Here is a 12,201-nt window from a genome sequence, read left to right as displayed (position 1 = left end):
TTGAAATTGTTCTTATGAAAGGGAGAGGAGAGTTACGGTGCATCAGCTAGGTAAACCTGTTCAACGGGCCTGAAAAATGAGAAGAGCATAAATAGAGCAACTTCTGTGACATGCAGCCTGTGACAATCTAGGGAGTGTTGATGTAAAATTGGGCAAGTGAATCTGCTTCAAAGCTGCTAGGGAACTGGCCTGACATTTGGGTGTGCTGAGAAATTCATAATGCTTATTTGGCTGGACCCAGCTCAGCTTTCACCTTTGTTGATTTAAATCAAGGATAAACTTCGTTCAAGTCGAGTGTCACTGCAACCAAAAAAAAAGGGGGCAAAAGCCTGAAATGTGTTCATTGATGTGCACTTGCACAAAGTCTGAGCCATCACAACAATAGAATTCATTTTCTGACTGCTTTAAGCATACATTTCTGTAAAGCAAAAGATTTTGTCAAAAATCTGAGTTCGTGGCAAGAAAGTCTGAGCTGGTGACAAGAGAGTGGGGAATGCATTTGCTGAAAGATCTGAGGAGTCCTATGCCATCTCACCTTGTTAAATTCTTGTTCTTCTTCCATATCACTGTGATCTTGATGAAGATGCTGATGTTAAACAGGAGTATGAGTGCTACTGGCAAAAGGAATGACCACAACATAGGCTTGTGCACACTGAAATTCCAATCTTGATCCAGTGCTGCAAGCCAGCAACTTTTAATATAAAGACAGGCCATTTCAAAAAATTTGTTAGACACACTATACAGAATACCAAAACAAAACGATATTCCACTTTTCATCCTGAAAGACCTCATAGGGCTTTCTAGGTCATGTTAACTCTGAGGTCGTGCCTCTGAAAGGCAACCGTTCCTTGAGAACTGAGGGCTTTCAATCATGCTTCTCTTTCTCCGGGGAACACAAAATGATTTATCAAACAAACTGCATGGAAAAGTATAATAAGGTGCAGTATAACGAACCAAATAGATATCTGGCCACCATATGCAAGTTTATCTTTAGAGTCTGTATTATAACAGAGCTAAAGAGCAATAGGGGAGACCTAATGAATGAAGGCTGAGACAAAAACAGGGGCAACTTCAGGAGGACAGGGTTATCCTGCAATAATCTTTACCTCTTTTTTCCATTGCCAGATAATCCCAAATTGGAAGTCATCACTCCTTAAATGAGTATCATGAGATGGCCACCATGGGGAAGGGGGTTTGTGTTTACATTTCCAAAAGAAGTCTACCTTTGTTCTGTATCATCCGCTATCACCAAGGTATGCTGTAAGCCTGACAGCCTGCTTTGGTACATGGGCACTCAAATGCAGATACCAAAACCATAGGGTAGATAGCAATATAGTTATGTTGGCCAGAAAGATTTTAAATAAATGGGAGGGTTAAGTTTAGGTATTGAAATGCAGTTATGCACTTAAATGAAGGTCTTGAATTTCAGTTAGGCTAAGAGCATCTACAGCTTCCATTTATAGTCACAGGGGATCTTGCAGGATTCAAGGCACATGTAGATCCAGTACCCTAAATCCTTAGCGAGGAGAAAATTCCTTATAGTGAATATTTAGCTTGAGTGAGGAGTTTTAAGTACTTAGATACACAGAATAGTATACCAGCAATAAATCTAGAATTATATTAATAATAAGGCATCGCAAAAGGTGTGGGATAGCAAGTATTGTAATAGTACATGAACTTACAATTCTTCCTGCCAGTACTTTAAAGCTTTGCCTGCTCTGTAAGTAGCTCCAAGTGTTATTGCAACTACTGCAGCAGGGGTTCCTGATTAATAGGAGAGATGTTAGCAATTTATTGTTCGGTTGCATAGGTCTACCTTATCTCCCTTCCACACAAATAGCTTCTTGCCTCCTAAAATCCATAGATTTTAAGAGCTCTGTTTCATCTGCCTTGCACTAAGCTAAGTGGGTTTTCTATAGCCTAATGAAAAGGCAGGACTGAGGGTTCTGAGCATTATTTTTCTGAGGACGGCTCATGTCCATGACGTCCAGATTTTTGCTGTTAAAGAGCTTCATCACAGCTTCCAAAGACAATGCCAATGGTGATAGAACAAACTCTTTCCTGTGTGATACTGACTCCCTCATCGCAGCCATGCAATCCTACCCTCTTGTCAGCAGTGGGAAAGTAATTGGAGAAAAATTCTGCCCTGAGCACCATTACATTTCATACCAGCTTGATGCAGAGGGTAACTTTTGCCCTCCAAGAAGCATGGCAGTGCGGGGCTGCGTCCTCGATGCCTTCACTTTGCTTCCTGTCTTCCATGTCTCCTGCCTACCTGTTGGAAGAGGCTAAGTGGCACATCTCATGGGAAGGAACCTCCCACACGAGTTTTTGTCTGGGAAATAAGCAAGCTTCTTAAAGTCTTTTCCCATTCTCTCCCTCCTTCAGCCTTACTACCGATCTTCCAGACTGCCAAGTATTTGCTGTGCTCTTGAAGTAGGTCTGAAAAGCAGTGAGTCAGAATCATGCTGTTTTGGACATGTGTAACTAGTGACAGGACACAGTGAAGAACCTAATGCTGTGCTGTCACGCAAATAGCCATGGAGCACAGTGACGCGTAGCCAGATAGCTTTCACTCAGCATTTTCCGGCTTGCACGTGCAGTCCAAATGCTGAAAGTTTTAGAGGAATTGCCTCTACCTCCACCCAAATGCAAAGCATAATAATAAAACAATCAGGATCTAAAACTGCTTGGTAGATGCCATTGGAAACAATACACCACACAAGCTGAATACACAATGTGGAAAAGGCAGGTATCACTGTATGCTGTATTTGAAGAGTTTCCTGAAGGAGGCTGAGATTTTCACTTTACCTAGCAGGCATCTGTCTGCATTCTTCAGTCCTCTAAGAAGTTCCCTTTCAGCTTGCAGTGTTGCTGCTAACTGCTGTACTGTCTTAAGAGTGTGCTCTTTGCTTATTAATAAATAATACGTAACAAACAACGCCAGCCAGTCCTTGCTTTTGGATGCATGCCAGGCTCTGGCTGAGGTCATGAGGAATCTCAGAGATATCTAAATGAAGAATTTGAGTCCATATATGCAGCCACCATATCTAAAAGATTTTTTACTTACTTGACAGATTGTTGAATACCTTGATTACTGTGAAAATTTCTCCTGCACGCAACAGAACTACGTTGCTGTGCTAGTGAACAAGCTATTGGTTTCAGTGCCATATCAGGACAATGAAAACAAGCTCAGCTTATACCAGTAGCGTGAGCAGTAACAGGAGATTATTTATTAAATCATGTTGCGCTAAACCAGAGAGATACTGATTATAATTGCTCTGTACTTGTCTATTATCTTTACAACTCTCCCTGAATGTACTATGTACTGATACTCTGGTAAGAGTTGCCATATATATGACTTTAAATCTTACCCCATCCAATTACTGACATGGTTACGAGGAAGTGTCCAGGCCAAGGGTTCATGGCTCTAAGCAACAGTAAGCACAACTGTGCCGAATTGAGTGCTATCCGCATAAATGTCACCACCAACAAATAGTGCAGTAGGACAGCCACAACCCTACACAGGAGTCTGCGGGAAGATCTACCGCATCGGATGTGAATAAGGTGTTACTGGTGGCATCATAAGGAAGGTATTGCTGGTAGTAGCTGCTGGTATCGCTGCTGTGATTCCTGGCATTTTGGTTTTCAATTCCAGAGATGATGTTAAAATGAGCATAGAGAAACAGAGACTCACTAATATCCACATTACAGATGACTTTCAAGTTTTCCTATTGGTAGGAATGCATTTAGGAGAAAAAAGTAGAGCAACATAAGAAAAACAGTAAAATATTTCTTCATTTCCATTGATATTAAAAGCAAGCTAGAGTGTGCAAACAGAAAACAAAGGAATAACTTGTTTGCAGAATTCTAGACTGTCATTACTCTCAGACAACTTACCAAATCCATCAGTTCTGTCTGATTTCAACTAGAACAGAGAATACCCAGCACCGTTTAGGACCAGGCCCTTTCCAACAGTGTTCGGGATACATTTTCTTTTTTCCACTCTGCTCTTTTTAGAATCCTTTTCTTCAGTGTTAAGAGGTGGAATAGCTTAAGTCAAGTATTTCTAAGCACTCTTCAAGGTACGAGAGAATAATAAACCTCCACTTCCAAACACTGTCTTATAAATGCATTTAAAAGGCAGAGTGTGGAAGCTCCTACAATCTTAAATACATTGACCTTGATGGAACTGCTCCAAATCTACGTGAGTGCAAGCAAGAGGCAATAGAGTATAGAAACTAACAAATAAGCAACAGAAAGCAGAGTAATATTTAAATGGGATAGCAAGAAGAGGACCTGAGGAGTGATATATATGCTTTTACATGAATGCTAAAAGCCTAAGGGGTAAGACGGTGGGCTGAAACGACTAGCCTTAAATGAGATACCAACATAACAGGCATATTGGTAACTGGTAATACCCGGGTAGAGGACATACACGAAAATAAAAAGGAGGTCATACTGGTGGTGGAATACTGTTATGTATTTTAAAAGCCTAATATTAGCTGAGAGTAATGAGTTAAACACCTCAACGCGTAGCATGGATCTACATAGCAATATACAGCGCTGGGTCTTGTGTTGTCAACTGCCTGGCCAGGGCAGTAACAGAGATGCCAGCAGGGCAGTGGGGGACATGAAATGCAACAGAAATGACAGACTGCCTTTGCCCTGCGGAGATGGGACAAATGCCATGCTGGGACATAACCCGGAGATCAAATTTTCAGACTTGATGATGGGAGTCCATGGTAAAATGATCAGCTCTTGAGTTAATCCTCAGTAGCACACGCTGCCTGCTTTGTTACCTTCTAGCTGGTGAGCTGCCCTATCAAAGTGATGGAAAGAATTTTCTTGTCAGCAGCCATGCCCAGTGTTTCCTACGAAAGGCTTGGCCTTTTACCAGACTTATATCATTACTTTTCAAATCTGACGTTTTTGAAGGTGAATTTATTGAATAGTAAGCATACATAGAGATGTCCTCACATTAAAAGATTAACATTAACAGAAAGGTTAAAGTTTCATCTAGGTGAGTGGCATGGCAGAGACATCTTGTGTCTTTACTTGAACCAATAAGCCACACTTACTTCCCAAGCTATGCTATGTGATTAACTCTTTTAATATTATTTGCTGATCAATAATAATGCAATATGTTCTAAACTGGGTACTATCTTTGTCATACTTAAACTATAACCAGAGCAAAATATTGTAACTTAGTGTAAAATACTTGCAGTTTTACATCTTCGCTCTTACCTAGTGAATATTTGCAACAAAATGGTAGTGACCAGACCAGCAATGGACAATCCAACTCCAGTATAATATACTCCAAAGGCTTCACATATTTGTATTTTATCTGAAAGGCCTAGAAAAAAATTGTATCAGTTATAAGATAAGAAGAGATAATTTCCTTTCTAAAATTTGTGTTTCTAAAGTTATGACTCTTGCTAGTCATTGCCAAAATTTTCAGCTCACACAAAATTATTCTGGACCTCAAAATTAGAGAAACTTGTGAAGAACTCCCAAGAAGAGACTTAACATTGTCAATCAACTATTTATAGCAAAATAACACATTAAATTATTCATAGCAAAATGCAAGGTGACACAGACTGGAGAGAGTAGCTTCAACTTTTTGCACTGATGTGCATTCTGAATTTTTACTTCTGAGGATTTTTGGTCAACAGCCAGCTGAATATGAGCCAGCAGTGTGCCCAGGTGGCCAAGAGGGCCAATGGCATCCTGGCTTTTATCAGGAATAGTGTGGCCAGCAGAAGCAGGGAAGTGATTGTCCGCCTGGGCTCAGCACTGGTGAGGCCGCACCTTGACTACTGTGTTCAGTTTTGGGCCCCTCACTACAAGAAGGACATTGAGGTGCTGGAGCATGTCCAGAGAAGGGCAGTGAAGCTGGTGAAGAATCTGGAGCACAAGTCCTATGAGGAGCAACTGAGGGAACTGGGATTGTTCAGCCTGGAGAAGAGGAGGCTGAGGGGAGACTTTGTTGCCCTCTACAACTGCCTAAAGGGAGGCTGTAGCGAGGTGGGTGTTGGTCTCTTCTCCCAAGTAACAAGCAATAGGATATGAGAGGAAGCAGACTCTCAGGGGAGATTTAGGTTGGATATTAGGAAAAATTCCTTCACAAGAAGGGTTGTCAAACACTGGAACAGGCTGCTCAAGGAAGTGGTGGAGTCCCTGTCCCTGGAGCTATTTAAAAGACGTGTAGACATTGTGCTTAGGAACATGATTTAGTGGTGGACTTGGTAGTGTTAGGTTAATGGGTGGACTCAATGATCTTAAATTTAGGTCTTTTCCAACCTAAATGATTCTGTGATTCTATTCTATGATTCTATAAGGTCTAAGGTAAGATGTTATAAAGAATTTACAAATCAAAACCTGTCTTTCTTTGTATAGTGACAAAAAAGCAGTGAGTAAATGTAAATGCATTCAGTGAAGCAGAAAATGCTGTTGTCTTTGCATAAACAGATGGGAAACTTCTCTTAGAATATAGTCATTTTGTGCAATAAGGCCATTTCCATTACAAATATGGAAATGCCGTTGTAGGAAGACAGAACAAAAAGGAACCCTGAAATCCTGGCACTCCCGAAGTCAATGACTGCAGATAAGCGATTTTACCCAGGGACTGTTTTGTTTAGAGAAGCTGAAACAAATACTGAAAGAATAACAAATAACAGAGACAGCCAGTCATTCCTAAATAGTCTTGCTAGTACAAGAGGGCAGTATATAAAACTTCATGGTAGAAGGCTTAATATTTACAGAGTGATTGCTTTTTATAAACATATAAGCAAAGGGAGTAGTTACTGCTAAGTACTTTATTTACCCAACAGAAGGCAGTGCCACAGCTAAGACCGCTCCCAAGCTACTTTCCTGCTCGTCTTGGGGCACTTTAGGGTTTAGGCATGCACCCATTTGACATCCAGCTGCAGCAATGGAGGTGCAGAGCTGGAGGCTCCCAGAGCTGAGCAAGGGGAATGAATTACGCCAGCTCTTCCCTGCTGCTGGGTTGCAGAGGCAGCTGGGTGCAGCCACAATTTGTGTCAGAGGAAGCCAGGACTTGCCAATATGTTTGGATTTCCAGCAGCCTGGGGACAACTCGCATGTCCCAATCTGCCAACTCTGCCACAGGTCGGAAACAAGTCCATGGGGACATCCTAAATTCCTGTGCCTTCTAGCTCAGCATGCCTACTCCCTTACATTGGCATGCTTGTCTTACAGTTGAAAACAACCAAACAAGTGAAAAAACGCCCAATCTCTTCCCATTCAAGAATGGACAAGGCCCTACCATCAGGACAGTGCAATTATTGGTGTGATTACACCTGCATGTCAAGAACAGGGCTCTTCCTTTTGCATAGCCGGCGGTGCTCCAGTTGTTGACAGTATAGTCCCAAAAGACACAGGCATGATCACGCAGCTGCAGTTCGGGTGTGTTGAACTGTGGATTGGGATTGCAAGGAGAACAAGTGGCTACAGAAACATAAATAGATATGCACCATCAAATGGCCTGTACTGACAATTATCCTCTGAAAGGGGAACTGACAGCTACTAAGGGATTTATGGAGTTTCCAGTAAACCTAATGAACGCTATCAATAACAGCACAATTTGGCATTTTGAATTTACTTTGTGTGCCTTTCCCAGTCAAGATTGCCAATGAAATTACCCATTTCTGTGCATTGTTCAGGTAATTATGGTTCAGATGCACATTGACTAAGCATTAAACAACTGCCAAATGAATTCTGCATAAGCCAAAAAACAGCTTTCAGATATTAGTAGCATTAAATTACTGCCAACTGGAGCTGAATCCACACTGTAATAGGAAGCAAACAGTGATAAATGTGGTGAACCATCTCCTCCCCTCCCCTCCTGCAGCACGGCAGCGCTCGGGCAGTCATATGCATATGCAGACTGCATGCAGTCATTTTCAGACAACATGCTTCTGCAGGGTACTGCAATTAGAACTGCTTTTTAATAAGCAACAAGCAGCTTGAAGTGCAAAAGAATTAGTGAAAGCAACTATGCACAGTACTAGGTAGTTAAATTCAAGATGAGGAATGAAAGTAGGAGTAAAAAAATCAATTGTAAGATAGTTTCAGCAATTTCCTTAGAAATGACGCATTTTCTAGGTCACTTGAGTGTATGGACCCATGAGGATGATTACTGATCTATCATATGTAGGTATTTGAGCTTAAAACCTGTGTTAAATATTGTAAGAAGCAGCCAGCTACTGTTTTCTGGAGAAACCATGCTAAACATGAGTACATGTTATCTAAAAATTCAGTCATTTGGGCAAATGGGCACTCACATAGAGCAATTCCTGCAAGAAAGCAGTAACATCTGGAATCAGTTCCTGGGGGAGGAAGTCAAAAGAAAACACAACATGATTTTAACTGGAAGCAGAAGTTAAAAGATAGTATGAAAAATGAACACTCCCCACACTGGTAGGTGTATTGGTCTATGCCAGTCATGCTGACTTTTTCTTGTTTTCAAAAATTTTGATAGTCTAATGGAAAGAAAAAATGTCCTCTGGGGACCTGGCTTTTTTCATTCTTGATTTGGGACTAATTTACCCTAGGACAAATCCACTCTGGTATACCTATAACTTTTTATGGAATACAGTTTTGCTTGCAAACATCCTACTTTCAGTAACATCAGTCAGTACATCAGCTGTTAAATACAAAAGTTGAAAAATGTTTTCTATGCCACATTATCTAAATACCCTTCACTTATGTCATCTATACATCCCACAAACTATTTCAACTGCTTATTGCCAGAAATCAAAGCAGTATGCCAAAATAACCCAAACAACTCCTCTGCTTTGATTCTCTTTTCCTAAGTCCTGAAGACAGGTAGTAGGGCAAGGACAGCCTTGGGTTCAAACTGAACATGGCATTTCTTATGGAGGCTTGCCTTGGGACTGAAGGCTATTTCAACACTGCTGGTTCTTCCACTATCAATGTTGCCAGAGATTATTTGTTTAGAGAAACTACCGCGACTCTGATAAATCCTTGACTGGAAGAGTTTGTCATTTTGATACAGGGCAAAGCCAACTCTTCCATTGTCTGGTGAACTTTCACGAGGCAAACAGAAAAGTAGGTATGGATAGCAGATATCAGAGGAGCTGGTGCCTCTAAAGAAGCCTATGCTATGCTGTTTCACATATCCAGGATTTACAGCAGGGTTTTTTTAGATATTTATCATAGGATCATAGAATGCTTTGGGTTGGAAGGGACCTTCAGAGGTCATCTGGTCCAACCCCTCTGCAATGAGCAGGGACAACTTTATTTAGAATCCATTTAAGAAGTAGAGAAGAGCTGCTCTTCCTTTGAACCTCAAAAGAGTCATCTTCAATTTTTGTTGAGGTGGAGTGTGAAAATAATTATTACCCTTCTCTTAATGTCATTTCTGGGGAAGAATACTGGTAATGTGGAAAATAATAACCTAAATGCGTAATATCCTAAATTGGGATGGCAGGGCTAGGTTAACGGTTGGACTTGATGATCTTAAAGGTCTTTTCCAACCTAGACGATTCTATGATTCTATAAATCCCAATATATACACATACTCCAAATGGCCAGGCTTTTAATAACACTAAATAAGAAATAGTAATACCAGGGACATTTACAGTTAGTAGTAAGTCAGAGGTTAAAAGAGGTTGGCTGGAGTTTTCCCTTCAGATCCAACTTTTGGACTCTGTTTCTTTTGCATTCTTCTACCAAATTAGACAGATTTCATCCAAGTGACTTAAATCACTGGTCTTAATTGTTGCTTAAGTGAGGAGGCAAAAATCTTGGTTTGTATAATGGATTTTGTTCTTGATCTTATAATTTTTATTTAAAATCAAGAGAGACTGATTTGATCTCTCTCTGATGATCATCAAGAGAGGCTAATGTAACTTTATATCTACAAAAGCCGCAATTCTGCATTTAATACTGAAGAAATCTGGTTTTTTGTTAAGACAAGCTGTGCATTTGATCTAGCTCTCTTGAGAGAAGTGTTATGATATACAGGCATTATGATAAAGGCTTTAATTACATGATCACGCTGTTTTTCTGCAGGATTGTTGTCTGAAACGGTGAACAGAAAGGACAGTGACCAGTCAATGAGCTATTCAGTGAGGTTTTTATTGTCATTGCTGGGGGTGTGGGGATACCTGATTTATCTTTTTGAGTCTTTTCTAACCCTAGTAAAAGGACTGAATTATTCATTTCCCCATGGGCTTGTATAAGAACCATGTTCAGCATTATGATGTCTAAGCGCTCCACAAACTTCACCTTCATTATAGTCTTGTGCTGTGATGTCTCTGTGTTACTGTCACTGATAAGTCTGCTGGTTTCAGGTGCCCAGTCTGAAACTCGTGATTTTTAGCATGTCATAGAAATGCACATGTTCAAAGCTCAGCTCTCCCACACCCGCCAGCTTCTGCAGCAAATGAAGCAGAGGAGCTATGAGCTTTTTTTTTTTTCTCCTGAGCAACACCAATTTATCCTCCAAGCGCTGCAGAGCATTAAGTAATGGACATCTGGAAAAAAAAGTGTGACTATGCCATTAAAGACTATCCCAATATGTAGGTGTGAGGATATGTATGTCCTGGCTAACACCTGGCAGTAGTAGTAATTTTAGTTGAAATGGTTGATGTGTCCGGATTTCAGGAAAGGTATGTGTGTACTAGCTCTTGATCTTGATGTCTGTAGAGGTATGATGAAAGATTCATTACATTCTCAATTTTAGAAAACAAAACAAATAAAGAAGTCCCAAATAAAAAAAGTGTTCTGGCCATTACGTGTACATGTGCATTAATCTATAAATAAGATTATCCAGCTCATCTGACATGTGCATTTCTTGTACCAGCGTATGGCATCAGCATGCATAAAAAACAAAATGGAATTGTTTATATTGGCTAAGGGGTTTTTTTCCAAAGGAGATTTTTAGTGAATATTCTTTCAGAATTTTGCCAGACGCAGTTTTCAGTAGGACAAAGAACTTACTGTTATTTATAATGTTGAACAGTATTTGAACTTCAGTACTGAGGTCACCAATAAGCTCAGGGACATTTTCTAGTTTTGTTGACTGATAATATCTCAGTGCCATATCTGCAAAAATTAGCAGTCCATGCATTAGGATTGATGATACATACTGCCTTGTCCAGGTAAACCAAATAACACACAGAGATTTACCTCTCTGTGCTGAAAACCAGATCATAGCGGAGCTTAATTTCAGTGGAGCAGACTGGATTGCAATGTTGGGCTGTGAGATGTTGCCAGTCAAAGAAAATTCCTCCATCATTTTTGTGAGGCTGCATTGAAATAATAAGTGGGATAATATCATTACTTGTTAACATATGGCTCAGGTCCAGTTTCTGAGCTTCCTCTCTGATTTGTTTCTCCAGCGGGAACTTCTTCTCATTCCCTATCCTCATCCTTTCTCCAAAGCAGAAAGATCCAGCCAAAATTGTTTATGTTGGTATAAATCTACTGAATCAATAAAATTGCATATTGGAGTTGAACACTGAAAAAGTTTTGACTTGTCCACGAACCACTTCCATCCTGAAACAGAAGGGAAAATGCAGTTTACTACATTTAAAAGAATGGCAAAAGCTGAAGTTACCTTGTTGTAACGTTGACAAGACTATTGTGGTTGAATTCTGTTCCCTTGCCATCCATCCTTTCCTGCTGGAAACCAGCTCTGCTGAGAGGGACCTGGGAGTCCTGGTAGACGACAAGCTGACCATGAGCCAGCAATGTGCCCTTGTTGCCAAGAAGGCCAATGGTATCCTGGGGTGCATTAAGAGGAGTGTGGCCAGCAGGTCGAGGGAGGTTATCCTCCCCCTCTACTCTGCCCTGGTGAGACCCCACCTGGAGTACTGTGTCCAGTTCTGGGCTCCCCAGTTCAAGAAAGATGAGGAACTCCTAGAAAGAGTCCAGAGGAGGGCAACTAGGATGATAAAGGGATTGGAGCACCTCCCCTACGAGGAAAGGCTGAGAGAGTTGGGCTTGTTCAGCCTGAAGAAGAGAAGACTGAGAGGGGACCTTATCAACACATACAAATATCTTAAGGGCGGAAGTCATGAGGATGGAAGCAGTCTGTTTGCAGTGGTGTCCAGCGACAGGACTAGGGGCAATGGGTGCAAACTGAAACATAAGAGGTTTCAGTTGAAGATGAGGAAAAACTTCTTTACTCTAAGGGTGACAGAGCACTGG

The 12,201-nt window shown here is 40.9% G+C and overlaps 1 protein-coding gene across 1 annotated transcript in view; it reads right to left on the bottom strand.

Moving 5' to 3' along the window:
* Positions 1-263: 263 nt before the first annotated feature.
* Positions 264-12,201, bottom strand: part of ADGRG7 (adhesion G protein-coupled receptor G7) — a 13,073-nt gene continuing 1,135 nt past the window's right edge. The window contains 13 exon segments of the mRNA XM_035897554.1: positions 264-402; positions 536-691; positions 1,683-1,764; positions 3,375-3,527; positions 3,530-3,673; positions 3,676-3,731; positions 5,248-5,314; positions 5,317-5,356; positions 7,289-7,438; positions 8,912-9,071; positions 10,986-11,094; positions 11,179-11,297; positions 11,609-11,665. Coding sequence (XP_035753447.1) covers positions 264-402; positions 536-691; positions 1,683-1,764; positions 3,375-3,527; positions 3,530-3,673; positions 3,676-3,731; positions 5,248-5,314; positions 5,317-5,356; positions 7,289-7,438; positions 8,912-9,071; positions 10,986-11,094; positions 11,179-11,297; positions 11,609-11,665 — 1,432 coding nt within the window.

Source organism: Egretta garzetta, unplaced genomic scaffold (assembly GCF_000687185.1).
Source record: "Egretta garzetta isolate BGI_Z169 unplaced genomic scaffold, ASM68718v1 scaffold367, whole genome shotgun sequence".
NCBI lineage: Eukaryota > Metazoa > Chordata > Aves > Pelecaniformes > Ardeidae > Egretta > Egretta garzetta.
Note: the sequence above shows the minus strand (reverse complement) of the source record. Positions and strands in the feature narration are given on the sequence as shown.